Raw genomic sequence first — 22035 nt, forward strand, 5'->3', positions numbered from 1 at the left:
TGACTTTCTTCTTTCAGACGAATCCAGTCGGAGTTATATTAAAAATTGTCTTTGATCTTTCAAGCTCTATCGTTGAACTCAGCGGGTGTTGCATTGCTTCAGTTCAAAAGATGTTAAATAAAAAGCACCTTTCCATAATAAAAGTGTCTCACACGGCTCCAGGGGGTGAGCAAAGGCCTCCTGTAGCGAATCGATGCGTTTTTGTAAGAAAACTATCCATATTCAAAACGTAATAATCACTTTAATGTAGCTTGCGCCAACAGTCCTACACAGAAGCAGCTCCGGGAGGATGACGTATGAGGTCAGTGCTGCGCATACGCCAGTGAGTCTCGTGAAAACCAACATTTGTTAACAGGAGCAAAGGAAGCAAAGTTTCCTTACTTTAGCTGGATTCATCTGAAAGAAGAAAGTCATATACACCTAGGATGCATCGGGGGTGAGTAAAACGCAGCCTAATTTTTATTTTTGGGTGAACTAACCATTTAAGACTGGTTTTGTGGTCCAGGGTCACATATGTTAATAGTAGGCATGCTAAGCAACTAGTTAATACTGATAATTGGTTCCTTTACTAAAGTGTTACCAATTTTTATCATTTTTATAAAGGCTATTTATAGCCATATATTTATTTATTTATTTTTTATCTAAAGTTAAAAAAATGTTTGTTCTAAATTATTCTAACATATGAGTAAAACAATTTTGCTTTGGAGTCACTGTAGATCAGCGATTTGTTCAAACATTCCACAGGAAGTAGATTTGGGATTTGAATTAGAATAACAGGATGAATAATTTAATTTCAATTCAAAGAAGTTCATCACAGGCAGTGTATTTTGGGGAATGAAATGTTCTTCCACCCCAGTCAACGAAAGATACTTTATTTAATATGATGACACGATTAAACCCCAAAAAAATTCTATTTCTGTCTGTATTCTTTTTCAAAACTTTTAAACAAGGCTTTGTCTTGACAAACATTGCTTTTCTAGTAAAAAAAATTAAGTGAATTTCTTCTCTTTTTTTTCCCTCAATTCGTTGCTTTCATTCAAATTCAAGCTGCAATTCAGCATCCTGTTTGCTACCTCAATTCAGCTTAATAAAGTTTAAAAGACAATCACAATTCAATTTTGAATGGGGCACAACCCTGTTAGTCTGATACTTATTAGTTGTTATTTTAATCATTTTAATAAATTATTGAAAGCGACTTACAAACTGACAGGTTATGGTTTGAATCATTTTGAAGAATCCTTTCCTTAATTAACTTGCGAATCTGCCAAACAGCTACTGAATCAACATATGACTTGGGTACTGAACTCTAATTTCCACTTCCATTTTCCATTCCATTTTTTTTTTTTTTCAATATGTTGGTCTTAATGTCTAGGTGGGTCTTAGCAAAACATTTTGGAGCTTCTGATCTCGATTGTCCCTTCTTGGATTTTTTTTGTGTTGATATGGCGTGTATAGTGAGGAACATCTCACTATATAATTGCTGTTTTCACTCAAAATCTCTGCCTCTGTTTGGTCCTTCACAGAAAGTTCTGGGAGACCTTCATCTCCATCTGTCATGAGAACCACAGTCTCCACGGCATCACCTTTGAACAGATTAAAATCCAGCTGGAGGCCCTGGAGCTAAAAAAGACCTACGTGCTCAACCCGCTGGCCCCAGAGTTCATCCCCCGTGCCCTGCGCTCGCAACATCCCCAGGGTCCCGGCAAGCACCAGCACTCCCCACCCAAGGTACGAGTCTTCATCCTGTACAAACCCCAATCATTGAAAGTCAGATTACTTAGAGATTTGAACAGACCCCTAAACTAGTCAGAAGCTACACCAAAAACAAGCCAGACTCCCATATACTGTTTTTCTGAATGAGAAAGGTAGCCGTTTTGCCCTCGATTTTATTGTGTTCCTCTCCCATTTCACACAATGAATGTCACAATTGGGCTTATAGCTCCTTCAGGCCTCCTCACAATACAAGATATTCCTACCAAATGGGCCAATTTTATAACTCATTTCAGTTCATCTCTTGTGCACATAAAGAAGGACGTGACAGTCGCAACGTCTGCTCGGATACGGTCAGTGGCGTCCACGGCGGAGGGTTTGATATGACGTGCTGTGATGTGGAGTCATGCACGCTCTCCCCCGCTGACATTAATAAAAGGGTTTGGTTGTGTGAGTGGCGGAGAGCATCCATCTAAATGCAAGTGAGCTCTCGCACCCTCAAAACGAATAATATACCAATCAATCCTGAACCCTCAGGGGAGGAAGGTAAACATGCCAAAATAGATGAGTGAGGAGACTTCCTTTTCCCCCTTTTTTCTGTAGCTCAAAACTGTATCTGTTTCTCCTCACCCCCTCCGTTTCATTTAGACTAGTCATAGAGGATTACCAGTTCACGAAACCAGTTCAAGTCATGTTTAAAGCATTGCCATTAATTTTCCCAGAAGATTTGCAAATTACTGTTTTTAAAAAGCAACTTAATAGCTACTTTTGAATAGGTGTCAATGGAGAATCACAGTTTTGGCCATCAGGATGATGTAGTTCGACCATCTACCAGCTGGAGCTATGGGGTCAACCTACCCAACCCATTACTAACCTCCAGGATTGTCAGATTAATGGCAAATTGGGAGTGTTCAAGTTTGAACACTTCCAAAATTACACCTATTCACAAAGGGCTTGTCCCAATACCCATGTTTGCAGTTTTTGCGTTTGACCAACTGTCCACTTACATGGCGTATTTACTGTATTTAGCCAAGTGTTCGAGTAATTACCTGATGGGACACACTTACAACATAGTGTTGTAGAAATGCAGGTTTTTACAGAGCTTTATTTAGAGTACTTTGCACTTTAAAATAAACTTGTTACATAGTGAGTGTCTGTTCAGTAGTCCTCTTTGTAGAAGGCAAAACACAAATCTCTATACCAAAAAAATGTGCAACGCTTTATATTTTACTACCAAATTATATATAATATCTAATTAATTTAAAGTGTTTTTTGTTTTGTTTTTTTGTTTGTTTTTTACATCTCACGATATTGGGCCCTGTGAGTACCAGAACGTGATGAATGATGGGATACGCTTAAACATGAATAGCACTCTGAAGCTCTGATAGTGTGGATTTAGTGTGCGTTAATGGAAAATTTGCTGAAGTTTTACTCAACTTCAGGTTATCTAAGATGTAGATGAGTTTGTTTCTTCATGGGAACAGATTTGGAGAAATTTAGCATAATATAACTTGCTCACCAATGGATGCTCTGGAGTGAATGGGTGCCGTCAGAATGAGAGTCCAAACAGCTGATAAACGCATCACAATAATCCACAAGTAATTCACATGAATCCAGTCCATCAGTTAATGACTTAAGTGAAAAGCTGTGTGCTTGTAAGAAACAAATTTATCATTAAGGCGTTTTTAACTACTTCCAGCTAAAATATGAGTCTTCTATCCGTAATATAGTTTTTTCATCTGAATCAAGAGAGAAATATGCATAGATCAAGTACTGTTTACAACAGAAACACAGTTCAAAACAAGCATGTCAGTGGATTTTGATGTGAGAGGACAAGAGAGGAGATGGACTTTTTCATTGAAGGAAGCCAAAATAGGAGTCCATAATGATGTGAGAAACGACAGTTTAAAGTTAAAACGTCTTGATGGATTTTTTTTGTTTGTTTTTTTACAAACATGCAGCTTTTCGCTTCACAAGACGTTTAGCGATGGACTGGAGTCATGTGGATTATTGTGAAGTTTTTATCAGCTGTTTGGACTCTCATTTTTACGGCACCCATTCACTGCAGAGGATCCACTGGTGAGCAAGTGATGTAATGCGACGTTTCTCCAAATTTGACTGTTCCCATGAAGAAACTAGGGCTGCCCCCGAATAGTCGACTAACCGTTAGTCGATGAGAAGAGGCTTGGTCGACTAAAATTTTATTAGTCGCACAAAAAAAAATTCCATACGAAGTGGCGAAATCACGCAGTCCGTGACGGACAAATCATTAACGGCTGGTCTATGTGGTTATATAGTACATCGGGCAGGACATCCATACGCTCACCTAACATTCATTGACCTCAAATATGGCTTATCATATGAAATATGTATGTAGTAGCAACTTTACATGGCAGCTCAATCTAATGTTAGCCTAGAAAAAAGTGCGCTGTTCATGTGCTGCATGACAGATGGAGGCGCCGCTGCGATCATTTGCTCTTAAAATACTTCGTCATTTTTGGTCATACAGATAAGAGAAATGCATCTTTCGTATGTGTTAAGACGCTACGTTTATTCGTGTGCACTCAGAATAACAACGAAACGTTGTGCTTTTGTAAAATAATTAAAGCAAACAGGATGCACTTTCTACCATCTCGGTCTCTGTGAACTTGAGCACGTCACTTTGAAACTCCGTGTATTCTTGCCTTATTACAGACATGAAAAATATATATATAGAGAGTGAGACTTTTAAATGAACCAATTCAAATGGAAAACAAATATTCTCAGATTATGTAATCCGTATGAAACATGCATACAGGCGCATCCACTACTGCAGAGATGACGAGTCGGTGTCGCCGACTTCATCTCTTAAACTGAAAACAGAAAGCACTAGTGTATCAATAAATTGTTCAAACGTTAATGCAGTGTACTTGCTGTTTTTCTCTAACACATTCATAATTATTAGATTTGCCAGTGCGCTGTGGCAAGCCTTTTTTGCGTGCGCTTGAGCGCTTATTAGGTTATGTTGGCAATTAATGGCTCATTATTATGATTTATATGGTTTATTAATAAAAGTGCAACTAATGGTCGACTAATGCTTAAAATAAATGACTACTAGTCGACCAGAAAAATCTTTAGTCGAGGGCAGCCCTAGAAGAGACAAACTCATCTACATCTTAAATCAGGGCTGTCCAAACTCGGTCCTGGAGGACCGGTGTCCTGCAGAGTTTAGCTCCAACCCTAATTAAACACACCTGAACCAGCTAATCAAGCTCTTACTAGGCATAGAAACTTCCAGTCAGGTGTGTTGAGGCAAGTTGGAGCTAAACTCTGCAGGACACCGGCCCTCCAGGACCGAGTTTGGACAGCCCTGTCTTAAATGGTCTGAGGAAGAACTATTACTTCAAGGGCACTGAGCTTTGGCATTGTTCAGATATGAAACAGTCTTGCACACTTACTACTTGTCACATGCATGCGCTCTCAGTGGCCAAGCCGTAAATGTGTACTGGCCCATTAATATACATTTTTGTTTTGACTTTGCTTACCAATCTCCCAATGTTTGTATCCTTAACACAATAACAATGATGTCATCACAGCAACCTAAAACTTTAAAAGCTTGAATGGAAAAGGTCAAAAAGAGGAACAATACCAATCTCAGTCAAAAACAAGTTTGCCATACAGACAAAGGAGGGAAGAACTAAAAAAAAAAACAATTCATTACCAAGTAACCAATCAAGATCTATCAGAGATGAGAATCCTGGTGGAGTGTGATAATTATAGACATCGCCATTGATTTCATCCAACACTTGACAGGTGCCTCCCCATTTTTGTGCTGTAATTTCACAGGCTTTGTACTGAAAGTGGCTCATCACATGCTATTGAAATAAGTAGTGTGATCGGCTGTTCCTGCAAACGTGCTGACCCCAGAGTGGCGGTGCTCAGAGCTGCCTTGACTCAGGCCAGCAGAACGCCTCAATCGCCCGTTGATGCTGTCAGCATGTCATTCTGTATGCACTCAACCACATTGTTCTGTTTTGAAAAGGCACGCATTCCCAGCGGATCGCATCAATGGACTCTTGATTTAGAAGTTGTTGGCAGCACAAAAAATACATTTCAGTGCTGTAATTCAGGCACCAAGAACAAGAGTTTGTTCCACTCGATTCACTGATTATCTTTGCAGTTAGCGCTGTGTTTTTCTTGGAAATCATCTGTGTGTGTGCACCCAGCCTCCCCCTCAAACCGCCCTCTGCCCTCAATTTACTGAATCTCCACCCACGTGGAGCCGACTCCCCCGACCCATGTATCGAGAACATCTCAGATGAGATTTGCCTGGCCATGTGGAAGTAAACCATTGTAACCGTTTTGACAAATCAGTGCTGCCTCACGGCGATGCTCGTGCACAGGGTGACAGTCGTCATGGAAAGGGGAAGCACGGCCCACTGACCCTGTGACTATAGTTAGCACACTAGATGCGTAAGACCCCCTTCCTCCCTCACTTTCCCTACACAGGCTCCTTCATCCTCTAGCACTGTTTCACTCAAACCCTCCTCTTCCTCTTCCTCCACAGGCAAAAGGACAGCTGGCCAATCACACTGAACCCTTCCCCCCTGAAGGCTTTGGTAAGTCTCTCTCTCTTTGACCTCTTGTTCTTGAAGGTTTGAACATTTTCACACATTTTCACCCAGGCTTCTCTTAATTGGGTGGATGTGCTCTCATTACGTGTTCTCTAGCTCTGAAATGCTACAGCGTAAGGTTGTCACGATACCGTAATCACATCAATACATGTCAATGTGTGCAATTTTATTTGGCAACACATTTAGTATATGGGTAACAAATAAACAACCAAATCCAAAGGGGGAAAAAGGGCATTTTATATATATTATCATACTTCGATTTATCATGTACACTAGGATTGACATTATTAATGTATAGTAAAAAATGACATTTGATATAATATATAATATATTAATATATAATGTTTTTAATAATAATATCCCAATATTTGGTACAATTAATGGGTCCCTGTCCCTAAAAACCTAAAAGTTCAGCTTCCCTTTATCATATTTGATGTGCTTAATGTGTGTGCGTTGATCAGTGTTTATATTCAAGCATTATGCAAATAAACTTGTATTGTTTATATGTAGTATTATACAAGTCTAAATTAAATAAAATTTCTTTCTATTTTTAAAATAAAATAATTTTATTGCAACACTAATAATTTTATTTCATTTATTGCAATTCATTTTTATTCACCAAAGCAATGTAGTTGATTTACTTTACTTTTTACTTACATTTTTTCTTTTTTTTTTGTAATGGCAGACGCTTTGGTTTATATTTTGGTGGACCAAAAAAAAAATAGTAGCAAGTACTGTACATGCAATTATGGTACTATATTTCCAATTCTACCATCTGAAAAACAGTCCTAAACTTTAAAGGGCTTTTCACACTGAGCGCGAAAATTCGACACGAATGTTTGGCACGATGTCGCTTTTGAATCGAAACAATAGATCCCTATGGGACTATTCACACCTGGCGCGAACATTCGTGGCACGAAAAAGTGATGATTTTTTTCATCCTGTGTGTCGATTTTTTTTTTTTTCGAAACGGTCCGACCAATTAGATTTGAGCTTAGATCACGCGACCGGAGCAGCTACTGTTGCTCAAAAAGGCAAAGAGTAGTGGCGCTGTTTGGAAAACCAGTGTAAACAAACACAGAATATGAGATACATATCTGAGGAAAAATGCATTGTTGTTCGGCGCCACCTAGCGTGCAGGCGTGAATTAGCAGAAGGCAATCAATCGTTTCGTGTTCGGTGTGAAAGCACTGTCCATATGAGATACATATCTGAGGAAAAATGCATTGCTGTTCGGCGCTACCTAGCGTGCAGGCGTGAATTAGCAGAAGGCGATCAATCGTTTCGTGTTCGGTGTGAAAGCACTGTTCGTCAGCGATTCGCCTCGCTTTTGCGCATCGCACTCAGTGTGAAAAGGTCGTGAGATTATATACCTTGGCACTGGTGTATTTTGCAGCAGGTTCTATGGTGTTAAACCTTTGTATAGGACACCACTTAAGATTAATTTGAGGTGGTCAAAGCCACTTCACATTACCCGTTTAACATTCATATGGAGCAGTTACCTGTAGAATGTGACGGAGAGGTCAGCAGCTGTATTAGCCCCTCATGAAGCAAGGAGATGTTTTCACAGCCTTTGACCTCTGATTGGAGAGTTTGAGGATATTATTGGTGTGATGTGACAGAGCTGTCAGAACAAATCGAGGTCATTAGTTTGTGGAGCGCCGCTTGAGTGATTGTCGAGGCAGAAAGAGAAGACAGAGAGCGAGAGCATAGAGGAGTACGAGAGAGACGAGATCAGTCAAGTGGATCCAACTTCCTTCCAGCCTCACTTCTCGCCCAATCAAAACATGATCATGTGTGGCAGCAGCGCCAATTCCCCCTGAATTACTTCCATGGATTGCCGTGTGTCTGGGCAAATGACTTGAGCCAGGTGTGTGTGTGTAGTCTGTGCTGTTCAGTGCTCGTGAGGACATTTTGGGGGTGGCTGTAGCGAAATGATTCTGGGGGTGTTGGGCTTCAAACAGACCGCTTCAATCTGAAGCAGGGATGACCCTGAAATTGGTACAGATTAGGGTGTATCAGGGCGTAGAGTTTCACACTAGGGTTTTAGATCAGACCTGTGTCTGATTGGGAAAGCTTTTTTCCAAACTAGGTTGTTCACAGAGGACCTGCAGATGAATCAGTATTGGGTGAACTACAACTTTTGCCTCAAACTCCTAATTACTGCTTAGTAAGATAGTTGTTAAGTTTAGGTATTGGGTAGGATTGGGGATGTAGAATATGGTCATGCAGAATGTGCGCTTTATAAATACTAATAAATTGCCAAAGTGTTATGAATGGGCATGCTAATAAGCAACTAGTTAATAATGAGAATTGGTCCCTGTACTGACGTGTTACCAGAAACATTAAGAACATGTTCAGGTTATACTTCACACTAAATTCTTTATTTTATTTTATTTTATTTAGTGTTTTATTTATTATTTTATTTTATTTATTTATTACTTTGTCGTTTGATACTTATGAAGTAAGTGTGCTTAATTGTCATTAAATGTCATTAAAGTCACAGTGCAATATTCATGGTCCTAAAAACATGCTTAATTTTCTTTATACAAAATATTATTTATAATTTATCTTTTTTCTGATTTTGGGATGAAATGTCACCTGGACATGTTTTTAATGAATTTTGTAAGATTCACCAATAAACATTGTCTTGGATATGATTCATTTGAACTTTGTTTGCAAAATTACCATCTTGGAAGTGCACACAATTAATATTTGTATGTGAATAATGTACATTCATCTCTTATCAAAAATGAGTGCTATAAAATTGCTGTGATCGACAGATGGAGAGTAGAGATTTAATTAAATCAGTGAATAAATAACACGTAGAGAAGAGTTTTAATTAAACTATTGATCAGTGTTGTGTCACACGTTGCAAGTATTTTTTGCCAAGACATTTGGTTTTGCCAACAGATAAACAGGCCATAACCAAAAGGACCATTTTCCATTATTACACATTTGCTTTCTTGCTTGTTAACAGTGATAAACATGTCGAGGAGAGTCAAATTTGGTTTAAGGGTCTAGCAAATGTATAAATTGGAGGACAAATGTCTAGAATTTTTATTTCATCATTAGTGTTTCTCCAGTTTGCTCAGGGATGAACGTGTTTGCTAAATGTCTAGTTGCCAACTGTTGGGTTTCACCTACTTCATCATGATATGATGACTTTACTCAGTAATCAGCTTGTTACTGTTTGATTACTGAACAAAAGAGCAATTCATAGTGTTGTCAGAAATGATTCAGGTTCTACTGCTTTACCATCCAAGAGTATTAGTGTAATATTATGAGGTATGATTCGTTTAGTCTCAGTTTTGGGCGATGTTTGTATCTTCAGTTCAGCCCAGTGCTGCTGTGTTGATGGGGAACCCGATTCAAGCCTTCACTCCACCAGGAGCCGGAGCTCCAGCCTCCGGCAAATCACCAAGCCCTGTTCAAAGAATCGACCCTGGAGCCAGCATCCTGTATGTGCCCGCTGTCTATGGGGGCAATATGGTGATGCCCATGCCTCTTCCGGTATGTTCTGGACTTATTTCTCATACTCTCCACCATGGGTCATAACTTGTTTATTTTTGAGAATCTTTGAGATGTTTCACCCTGTTTTCATGTTCTTTTTCCTGGAATTTGGAGGCCCTTATCTATCAGCCCTAAATGCATGCTGTACACTTGTATGACTCTCACCTCACCCTCTCTTCACCAGTTGCCATGGCCCGGCTACCAGAGCCGTTTCGCTGTGGATCCTCGCATCATGAGTCATCAGGCCGCCATGGCTGCATACAACCTCAACCTGCGGCCAGCAGCCAGTCGCACCTCACCTGTGCTGTATGGGTTCAGTCACCAGTCTCCTCTAGGCCTGAACCAGCAGCCCACCTCTGAGAAAGAACTACTTCAGGAGCCCAGTGGGAATGGTATAATTCGCAGCACTAGTGTATTCATTTTAACAATACTGGTAGCTCAACTGATATGTGCCAGTAGCAACGCCAAGGTCATGGGTTTGAATCCCAGGGAGCACAGATACTGATAAATGTATAACTAAAAAAAATTAGTTTAGTAGGTTTGGGCTAGTTGGATGTATTGTTCGAGAATTACAAAAATTGTTTACGATAATGCACTTAAATTTGAACTCAGGAGGGTTTATAAGATGAAATATGTAGCTCGTATTTTGGCAAAAATGCCAAAATACTTTCTCAAAGACATCCTCTGCGGATGGAAACCAACCCAGAATGTTCCTTTAAAATACTGTTTCACATCAGGCCTGTTTGCATTGGCTTTACTTTTACTTATATTACTTTGTAAAAGTTTATTTTGAAAGTTTTTGAACTTGGCGAACTCTCCGGTTTGAGTCCTCATATACGGCTGTTGGTGAGGCCTTTTGGGGTTTTATTCTGCTGATTTGTTGTCATTCTTTAGGGAAAATCGACATTAATGGAAAAACGGAGCATTGTAGGCTGCTGACGCCTGAGAGGAAAGCCCCTGAGCTGAAGGAAAAACAGGTACCATCCATCTGCCCGTTCTCTTTTTGTATCTATCTATCTATCATATGTCCTTCCCGATTTAATCTGAAATAAATCAAAGGAGCCGCCCACTATGCCTTCCCACAAGAGCACTTGTAAATATGGACCATCTATCTTCACTCGTCCCCTGCATGCTCAAAACACTTCACTTCTCCTACTCTCTTACACCCTCCATTAGCGTCACATGTCCGTAAACATTGTACATCCTCCTCTCTACAGGGAGACCCGGAATCGGTGCAAAACAAGAGTCCAGAGCCCCATGCCAACATGGGCTTCCCTGGCAGCCGCCTCATTCGCAAAGACCCGCAGGCCCAGAGGGCCCTCAACTTCCACCTGGGCCCCCCGCATCCCGGTTTCCCCCCTCACCACGGGAACAGCCCGTTTCCGCAGCAGTACGGACTATCCCGACCTCCCCTCCGAATCCAGGCCCCTATCCACCCTCAGGCCTCGTCCTTCCCCCCATCGTTCTTCAGTGGGCCTCCAATGGCGCACCGCGGGCTGCAGTCTCCAGTGCTGGAGGGTGGCGACGGCTCGATGGGAGCGGGTCCAGGAGGGGTGGCTGAGGATCTGAAGGGTGTGGTGAGAGGCCTTCCCCCACAGATGCACCAGCAGCCCCTGCACCTCAACAGCTTTGGAGAAGAGAGTTTGGACTCTCTGTTGGGCGATACTCTGGGTATGTGCATGCATGGATCACAGTGCTTCAAACATGTTCATTTCCTTTGATGTATTGTGCTGTAGTGTTTATTCCGACTGCTTTCTGTATCAAAGTTTTGAATTTTCTTTCCCAACAACTTTGACAGTTGTAAGTTTAGTTCAAGTACCAGCCTTTCAAGCTTCTCATAAATTCTACAGTATTGTGCCTAAGGGTTTGAATTTGACAGTGTAAAAGCCTTTTCACACCAACTTAGATTTTTTTTTTGGCATAAAAAAAACGTTGTTTTTTTTTAAATCGAAACAGTCTCTCTGAGCTCCTTGAACGGAGTCTGAATCAACCATGCAGGAAACAATAGCAATGCACTCAGCAAAACACTCAGAAAATGGTATCATTTTCTACATCATACCATGTAGTAACGCACTGTCAACCCCCAGAACACCCCTCAACCATGCAGCAACACACACAAAACCAGTCAGAACGCCACAGCAGCTGCAGACCAACACCCTAGAAAGTAAGGCTGCACAATTATAATTGTGGTTATTAATTATATGAGAAATCTCTTTTTACATTCATCAGAATTACTTTCTACATTACAAAGGGCAAAACCTTAAGAAGCTTCTCTCAAAAGCTAAAACAGTGAAATTACTAATATGAATTACATTAATAATGCCAAATTATATTAACCAATTTAAAACTTAAAACAATCCTCACATATAGTATAAATTATATATGCATAAACTATAAATTGACTATAGATTAATCTTTAGTTAAGCTGCAAAAGTTAACCACCGAAGTTCTTTGATTGTTCTTTGATTTACATCAATGACACAATCTGCAGCAGTCAAAAAAATAATTGCACAATTAATGCATTAATTTTGACAGCCCTAATAAAACCATTTTCAGAATAAATAACCCGCAGGCCAATATCTCAGATGATTATGCTTAATTAATCGAGAGAAGTAGAAATCATGATCATGATTAAAATACGACACTCAGGACACTTTGCAACTACATAAAAACCACTGCTGTCAAACGATTAATCGCAATTAATCGCATCCAAAATAAAAGATTTTGTTTACATAATATATGAGTGTGTGCTACTGTGTATATTTATTATGTATATATAAATACAAACACATGCATGTATATATTTAAGAAAAATGTTATGTTTATATATTAAATATATTTTTATATAATATAAAATATAATAATATAAATATATAATTGTATATACATGTAAATATTTTCAAAATATATACTGTATGTATGTGTATTTATATATGCACAATAAATAAACACAGTACACATACATATATTATGTAAACAAAAACTTTTATTTTGGATGCGATTAATCACGATTAATCGTTTGACAGCATTAATAAAAACTATATAAAAAAATTACAAAGCAGTTGCAGAGCAACCAGCCAGAACACCTTACCAACAACAAAAAAACAACATTTAAGAACATATATGTCAATAATTTGAGTCCTTGTTACAGTGTAATTAACTTAACAGCATGTACATTTTTTTTTTTTTTTTTTTTTTTTGATACTGTACTTATTATACATAATTTACTGTTATTAGTATGGTAAGTGCATGTAACTAGGACACCGTAAAATAAACTGTTACCTTAAATATTTGTTTTCTTTAATCATGGTTGTTTCTTATCCTCAACCTGGTTAGCCTCCTTCAGGAGAACTTGAATGTGTCTGTCTGCTGAAGTAGTCATGCTGGGGATTAGTGAACAGACCTTTTGTGTTTTCCCAGCATGTCATTGGCTTTCTCTGTTGTGTTTTCACAGATGGTCAGGCTTCCTCAGGGCTGGATGCTCTGGGCCAGCAGCACCAACAGACTCGTGTGGGTCAGTGGGGTGAACAGTCTCCGTTTATGCAGGCCGGTGTGGCCCCCTTCCCCCTGGCGCAGCAGTTGGCTCATCTCGGCCAGCCGGGTCTGCGACTCCCCCAGCAGCTCCTCCGAGCCGGCTGGGGCCTGGGCCCTGCAGCAGAGGAGGAGCCCAGACCTGCCATGCCCAGGTTAGAAGACACTTTGTCCTGCTCGCTTTATATTATTTTGCAAGTCTGACGAAACCAGAATTCAGTAGTACGTAAAATTTCATAAGGTAAATGTATTTATTACCATGATGATAACTAGATGCTGTGGCACCTCTAAAGGGACATGATGCAAAAGAATATGTGATGAGAGGAAAAAATGACTATTGCTTTTACTTTCTATCACAAACATTCTGTGTTCTCCCGAGAAACTTTGCATTCACTCAAAAAAAAAACTTTTCTCAGGAGAACGCAAAAGTTTTGCAGGCAAACGAAAGTGAGTGAAAACAAGTCTTGCGAATTAATGAAAGTTTCTTGGGAGAATGAACAAGTTTTGCGAGTGAACACAAGGTTCCTCAGTAGAAAGCAAAGTTTTTGTAAGCAATTGTGTCGGTTTGCAAGCGAATGCAGTTTTGCATAAAAGTTTCTCGGGAGAATGCAAAAGACTTGTATTCGAAAGCAACAATTTTGTGAAGTAAAGCACAAATTTCTTGGGAGAAAGAAAAAGTTTTGCAAGTGACCACAAATTTTCGCAGCACAACGCAGAGGTTTGGTTTTTTTAAGTGAAAACAACAGTTTTGCGCATGAATGCAAAGGTTTCTCGGGAGAATGCAAAAGTCTTGTGAGCGAAAACAACAGTTTTGCAAATTAGTGCACAACTTTCTTGGGAGAACGAAAAAGTTTTGTAAGCAAACGCAAGGTTTCTCAGGGGAACGCAAAAGTTTTGTGACCGAAAACAACTGTTTTGCAAACGAATGCAGAAATTTGTTGGGAGAATGCAAAAGTTTTGTCAGTAAAAACAACAGTTTTGCAAATTAATGCACAATTTTCTTGGGAGAACGAAAAAGTTGTGTGAGCGAAAACAACAGTTTTGCGAATTAATGCAAAAGTTGCTCAGGTGAACGAAAACATTTTGCGAGCAAATGCAAACTTTCTCGGAATGCAAATGTTTTTTCTGATGATTTTAAAATCTGATAAGATCCAGTCACAATGTAGCACACCTCTGTTCATTGTTTATTACTGTTATTAAGTTTGTTTCATGGTTTCGCCATTTTTCTATGCTGGTTTTGAAAATATAATAGACAGTATACAGTGCAGTATGTAGTAAGCTAGTATTCCATTCCGACCATATCCTGAGTCTTACCTTCCTGCTTCTCTCGCTCAGTCTCTTTCTCTCTCTCTCTCTCCAGATATCCCGGTTTGTTGCGTGAAATGCTCCCTCGAGACCAGTATGAGCAGCGGGAGATGGCCGACATGCCCCCTCCTCAGTCTCGCCTCCTTCAGTACCGTCAAGTCCAGCCCCGATGCCCCGGAGACCTGCCATCTCCCTCTTCCTCCAGCTCAAACCACACCTCCGGCCCCAATCCCTTCCCAGCTCCAGGTCCGCCCACCTTCCCCAACACCAGCCGAGAGCTGCCCATGGGCGGCCAGCCCTTCCAGCCGCACCAAGCCTTCAATCAGGCCTCCTTCTCCCTGCCGCCCGAGCACACAGCGGGGCCTCTTCCGGTCAAATACCTCCTCCAGGAGGCCCACTGGCCCCACCCTGGCCTACCCCAGAGCCATGTGCTGGGCCACAGCATGCCCTTTGGCCTGCAGGCCATGGCGCACAGGCAAGAGCAGGGCCCCCTCACGCAGCACCAGCAGCAGAAACAGCAGCTCCAGGCCCCGCAGAGCTCCCTGCACAGCGTAGAAGAGGTGAGGGCTGTCTTTGGGCTGTTAAATGAAATCTTCACTGTTTCACTTGTCTGCACTCGCATTAGTAGTCACTGCATAATTACACAAAGCTGAACTCTCATCAAAAGCCTTAGATGATAATGTTGCCACAAATGAACAATTTGCATTGAAAATCAACAAATTACTGTCACTTGTCGCTGTAACTGCTGTCAAAGGGGTGATTGAGTTTGTTTTAATGGAATATTCCATGAATGAGTAATAAAACTTAAGAATTAGTCATTTTAGCACTTTGTTTCCTGAAGTCAAGGTTTTTTTTTTTGTTTTTTTTTATATGTAAAGGTTTTTGGGTTAAATGCCTAAAATAAGGTCTGTGGTCAAAATAAGCTCAAGATATTTTCATGGTTTATTCTACAATGTAAAATGGATCAGTAATAGCCTGCTTGAGCTTTTACTTGTCTTGAAAAAGGCGGTTACTAACAAATAGCTAAATGGGACTACTAGTCCGCTTTCACAACCCCATTGTGTTTATAATCGACTCAAACGTTCAAACTTCAAAGAAGATTTTAAATAATGATCGGAAGAATTGTCAGAAGCTTACTAGTAGTGACGTTAAAGTTTGTATCCTTGCTTTCGCTTTTACTTCTGGCAGATTTAGACTCAAAACTATTATTTTGGTAATCTGTCAATTATTCTGACGATTAATCCAGTAATCAGATAATTATAATTCATTTTTTGTGGTAATAAAAATAGACCTAAGCGAATACTAGCCTTTAAAATTACTTAAAATACATATTTAATAGCAATAAGACTATAGTAATTAGTTCAAATAACATACCAAAAACAAGTAATCATATGGTTTTATTGAACAAAACTGTTAAAATACATAATCTACTATCAACAATAGATCTAACGTACATTACGCATTATAAAAAATGACTGCATAGGGTGCCAAAGGCCTGACGATTGTATTACACTTTACTGTAAATGATAACAGTTTGTGTGGAGCAGCATTTACTCGCTCTGACACGCACGTACGTAACCTACACGCATGTCAATAAAGCGCATATATTAAACCTGCATTGCATATATTTATTTAATTGAATCGTGACATTTGTGAAATGTTCATTGTGAAGATTATCTTGATGAACAAAACGTGTAAGAATCAAACTTTTGTTGGTCACATAGCTTATTTTCTGCAATTATCCAAAAGCCAATGGGGAAAATCTTATTGGGTTTTTTGTCGAGGGAACCAGGGTGATGCAAAATTTATGGTTGGCCTACAAAAAATGCCATCATTGCAGCACTGTATTACCACAGAAAATAATTGTTAATTGTCTCAGTTTGTAAAAACAAATGGGAAACGTGTTCACAGTAATGGACTTTCAATGGAAGGTTTTAAAAGCTCACATTTTTGTTGAATCACTCTACAACGTAGGTGGATAATAAACTACTGGTTATGTACTAACCAAGGTACTTCCTGTAGGAGTTTGCTCCATATAAATAGTTTCAAGACACTAAAATCATATCAAACTTTACTGGAGCAGCTGATCAGAACTGTGAAATAGTTGAATGTTTTATAAGCATTTTTTGTGATTTTGCATATTTTAAACATTTTGTACATTTGTAAACACTGAAGGACACATTGAAATTATTGCCTGCCCCGTGGTAATGACAGCATATAGACATGTTAGAAAAAAAGCCCAGAATATTGCTTTAAAACAGAGTAGTTACACTTTTGGTATTCTTAGTTCTCTTACTTCTGCTTCTCCTCGTGTGATTTGGCATATAAAAATAGGCTGAAAAAAGACATCAAATAATAAATCATGTCTGAATTGGACTACATATCTCTGGCATTCAACTGAGCTCCCTCTGTTTTTGATGTTTCAATCAGAGCGTTGGACACAAATGCACCCAAATGAGTATCTCTTTGATTGCGTTAGTTTCTTCCTATTCCCACACTCATTTTCTGTCTCTCAGTATGAACCACGGGGCCCCGGGCGGCCTCTATACCAGAGGAGGATCTCCTCCAGCTCCCCCCAGCCGTATCCGGACAGCCTGGATCCTCAGGACCACCCCACGCCCTCCTACAGATACCCCTCAGCAGACCTATGGCTGGGCAGCAGCGGGCCCGGCCCGAGCCCCGCTCCTCTCCACAACATTCCATGTAACGGAGCGAGCCACCCCGTCCCTCACAGGGAGGTTTTAGGTGCGTTTCGATGAGCTTTGCATGCGTAGGATAGATTTTGGTGGCTGTTGTCGTGATATACAAGTGCACTTATTCCTTTTATTCAATGTTTGATGTCTATTAAGGAAATTCACAGCATCCAATTATTCTATTTGAGTCATCTAGTGATGAGTCAAAATGATTGCTGTGCACAGTGTTGTTATTATTCACTAAAACTATTAAAACTTGTTTTCAGTAATTGAAATAAAGCTAAAAGAATAGCTTAAAAGATGTTTGGAATATTGCCTTGGCAGCTAACTGAATCAAATTTTAATTTGAAGTACCAAATTGACTAAAACTGATATATAAACAATACTAAAATAACACTGGTTTAGCTGATGTAATTATATGTCTTAATATATTCTGTTTCTTCTTTTGCAGTATTGCAAAGCTATTTTTTTAATAGCTAAAACTGAAATTAAAACCAAAATCGTCGCTACTTATAAATAAATGTAATACTGTATAAATGATTCAGAAATATACCATTGTATGTAGGAATATATTGCAATTCTTTTTTTCTTTTTTTGCAGTATTGCAAAGCTGTTTTTAATCACTAAAACTAAAATGAAATATGAAAACCGAAAATATTAAAATAACAGCTATATAAATAAATACTATATAAATTATGCAAAAATAACAGTCATATGTAGGGGGTTTTTTTGTTTTGTTTTTTTGTTTTTTGTTTTGTTTTTTGCAGTATTGCAAAGCAATTTTTCATGACTACAACTTAAACTGAAATTAAAATGAAAACCAAAAATATTAAAATAAAAGCTACTTCTAAAAATAAAAATAAATGCTGTAATTCTATGTAATCAAACAATACTAAAATAATACTGGTTTTGCTGCTGTGATCGTATGTCATATAGGTATGTAATATACTATATTGTGATTCTTGTTCTACTCTGATTTTAATCAGTAAAATTAAACTAAAAGCTGGAAATATTCAAATAAAAGCTGCTTCTAAAACAAAAGCTATTTCTAAAATATAAAGAAATGCTATATAACTCATACAAAAACAACACTGATGTAATTTGCTGATGTAATCAATATATTGTGATTCTTTTTCTTGCAGTATTGTAAAGCTATTTTCAATCATCGTATTGATCGTGTTGGTATTTTTTAAATGTTTTGCATTTCAAATAATTTAATTTAAAGAAGCTGAACAAGAGTGAATGTGCCGCACCGTGATGCTGCATGCAGTTAAAAATAGTACCGTTTTGAAAACCATCTAATTTGTCTGGTGGACATGCACCATTGTACTGATACCAATTGTGCAGCCGTTCAGACAACCCACAAATTATGTTTTGCTCATCCATAGGATCAAACTTATGATTTTAGTCATGTACAAAAATGTCTATACCAAGTGAAAAGCAATAGCGTGTTTAATTGTTTAATAATGAACATTAATGTTGCCTGTGATCCCATTAACCTGTGTACATTAGACCTGTGATGAATATAATAACTGGCACTTGATGCAGTTGTGTTGAAGTAGTAACGACGTGTGCTAATTGTTCCTCAGTTTCAAAGGCGATGAGCATCGCGGATGAGCAGCAGTCGCCTCACCCCGCCAGCGCCGCGTCTCTCCAGCACCACGGACAGTTCCCACCCCTCATGCCCAGCAAGCAGACCCCGCCCGACCCGGGAGGGGGCAACACCAGCCCAGGGGGCCCCCAGGGGCCCAGTAACTCCAAGCCCCCGACCATGTCCTACGCCAGCGCCCTCCGAGCCCCTCCAAAGCCCCGACCGCTGCCCGAGCAGGTCAAGAAGAACAGTGACCCCATCTCTCTGTTACAGGAACTTAGCATAGGCAGTTCAAACAGTAGCAATGGCTATTACACGTATTTTAAATAAGTCAATATATATGAACTATATACACCTGTTAAAAAGGAAAACTGTTGAAAAAAATAGAATAATAATCAAAAAAAAAAACAATAAAAATGTCTTGATTTTGTGGGATAGTTAGACATTTTGCGTTTTATTATTTTTTACTTGCTTTAGTACTATAGTTGGTTATTTTACAGTTTGGCATCTGTGATTTTACAAACCGAATCAGCATATATATATATATATATATATATATATATATATATATATCATTCATGAAACACCAAAACATTTGGGGAAAAAACATTTAAAAAAACAATAACAAAAAAAAAAAAGATTTTTAAAAACACCATGAATTGGTTGACCACTCAGCTGCCCGTCTTTCCTGTAATTATGTCCGCTCTCTTTGCATCCACTCCCAGAAGTAAAACTTATTCAAGTGATTTTTCCCAGCTGGCATTTTTTTATGATGTTCAGTTTCTTGGTGTGTTTTCTTGTGCTTGCTGCTGAGTGGTGAACTGACTCGTATGAAAAATATTATAAAAAGTTGTATAGATGTAGACAGACTTTTCTCAAACCTGTACATATGAATAAATGAATACATGAGATGACATTTGTGTGCTTTATTCTTCTCCTACCGCATCTGTATGTAGAATGTAAAAAAATGCACATAGGCAAATATCAAACCTTTTTATTAACAATGAAATGGCACATCAGAACATTTTACATTTTTATTTTGTTTGTAAGTACATGGAAAGACGCAAAGCTGCCAAATGAACAGAAAGTTGATTTCTCAGAGTCTGCTTGTTATTGGATATCAAAATGCTCAGTTTTAATAAGCAACAAAGAGGTTTTGTTTGTGCTCGCCTGATCAGGATATAAAAAGTGAACCATTATGAGAGCTATAATATATTTACTTATGCTCAGGAAATGGTTATTAGTGCTGGCAAAAGGCACGAAGCAACCAAAAACAAAAACTGGTCATTTAATGAAGCTGTTAGCAATAAAGCAAACTGATATCTTTGTACTGTAGAACTGCATTACCATTAGTAAATTAACAAATAAACAGGAAATGAGTGTTCGTTATTCTTCGATCACAATTTTGTTCATTATTTGGCCACAGTTTAGAGAAACGCACTCAGTCATGGTGAGATGGCACTTTCGAAAGTTAACAGCAGTTTAATTGCTGCTTTTACGGTAAACATCATCATCAGCTTCCATCTCTCAAAAAGTCTTCGCAAAGTCTACTTTTCACCATTTAATCAATCTCCCAAACATTTATAACTATTCAACATCTTAAAGGGATAGTTCACCCAAAAATGCTCTCAGAAAATTCTGTCATTAATTACTCGCCCTCATGTCGTTCCAAACCCGTAAGACTTTCGTTCATCTTCAGAACACAGATTAGGTTATTTTTGATGAAATCCGAGATCTTCCTGACCCTGCATAGACAGCAACACAACTGACACGTTCAAGGCCCAAAAAGTTAGTCAGGACATAGTTAAAATAGCCCATGTGACATCAGTGGTTCAACCTTAATGTTATAAAGCTACGAGAATACTTTTTGTGCGCAAAGAAAGCGAAAATAATGACGCATGCGTCCTGGTACTCTCGTTTATGCGCGTCGAAGACTGACACAAGTTGAATAAAGTTATTTTTGTTTTCTTTGCTGTCTATGGAGGATCAGAAAGCTCTCGGATTTCATCAAAAATATCTTAAATTGTGTTCCGAAGATGAACGATGGTTTTACGGGTTTTGGAACGACATGAGGGTGAGTAATTAATGACAGAATTTCCATTTTTGGGTGAACTACTCCCTTTAAATGTCCATTTATCAGGTGGCAGTGCACAATTTTAAACCCTGGTTTACTGTGTTTCTTCAAGTCCAATATAGTGGAGTACAATGCAGAATAATAAAGCTGTATGAATAACAGAATAAGCTCACTGAATATGCATGTTTATTAATATATGTATGAATGTTTTGTGGATTCCAGTCAATGTATATTAGTTTGAACTTTTTCTATACGAGTACATTCATTGTACACTCTAAAAAATGCTGGGTTAAATACAACCCAGTGCTGGGTAAAATATGGACAAACCCAGCAATTGGGTTGTTTTGGCCCAGCGGCTGGGTTACTGCCCAGAAGGTTGGGTTACATTTAACCCAACTGCTGGGTCAAAACAACCCAATTGCTGGGTTTGTCCATATTTCACCCAGCACTGGGTTGTATTTAACCCAGCATTTTTTAGAGTGTATATACACATTCTAAATCCTTTTCTTCTTGGGAAATGGGCCAAACATGCAATCAAATGAGAACGAGAATGTCCTTCCCTCTAAATTATGCCACAAACCAGACACAGGAAGTAGTAACTCATGGTTTGGTGGTGTGTCTTAAACTAAAGGCCACTGGCTATTAAAAAAAAAATGGCAAGAACTTCAATATGCCCTGTCCCAACTACATCAACACAGAAAATGTTTGTGGGGTTTTAACAGTCTGTCTCGAGGCAGTTATTGAGATTCACTCGCTCAAAAGCAGGAAGTCCAAGTGTGATGTGTGTAAAGAATATAACAGCTTAAATTACCTGGGAAGTATAAACCTGTACTAGTAACGTTATTAGATTCACCTCACTACTATTACAATATGAACTATATACACCTGTTAAAAAGGAAATGTCGCTACTAAAATAAGTGCAATCTGTATTTGCCGAAACTGATCGTACAACAAATATCCATTGCTTATACTTTTATGGTCACCCATCATCACATTCAATGGCAC

At 38.9% G+C, this 22035-nt stretch overlaps 1 protein-coding gene across 1 annotated transcript in view; it reads left to right on the top strand.

The window, feature by feature from the left end:
* helz (helicase with zinc finger) overlaps positions 1 to 19870 on the top strand; it is a 71236-nt gene extending 51366 nt beyond the window's left edge. Inside the window, exons 22-31 of the mRNA XM_016456861.1 lie at positions 1524 to 1728; positions 6257 to 6308; positions 9658 to 9836; positions 10021 to 10228; positions 10731 to 10813; positions 11054 to 11507; positions 13291 to 13522; positions 14728 to 15232; positions 17189 to 17417; positions 18955 to 19870. Coding sequence (XP_016312347.1) covers positions 1524 to 1728; positions 6257 to 6308; positions 9658 to 9836; positions 10021 to 10228; positions 10731 to 10813; positions 11054 to 11507; positions 13291 to 13522; positions 14728 to 15232; positions 17189 to 17417; positions 18955 to 19286 — 2479 coding nt within the window. The 3' untranslated portion in view covers positions 19287 to 19870. The remainder of the gene's footprint in view (positions 1 to 1523; positions 1729 to 6256; positions 6309 to 9657; positions 9837 to 10020; positions 10229 to 10730; positions 10814 to 11053; positions 11508 to 13290; positions 13523 to 14727; positions 15233 to 17188; positions 17418 to 18954) is intronic.
* Positions 19871 to 22035: the final 2165 nt, after the last annotated feature.

The sequence above is a fragment of the Sinocyclocheilus anshuiensis genome, unplaced genomic scaffold, assembly GCF_001515605.1.
Source record: "Sinocyclocheilus anshuiensis isolate Anshui unplaced genomic scaffold, SAMN03320099.WGS_v1.1 scaffold229, whole genome shotgun sequence".
NCBI lineage: Eukaryota > Metazoa > Chordata > Actinopteri > Cypriniformes > Cyprinidae > Sinocyclocheilus > Sinocyclocheilus anshuiensis.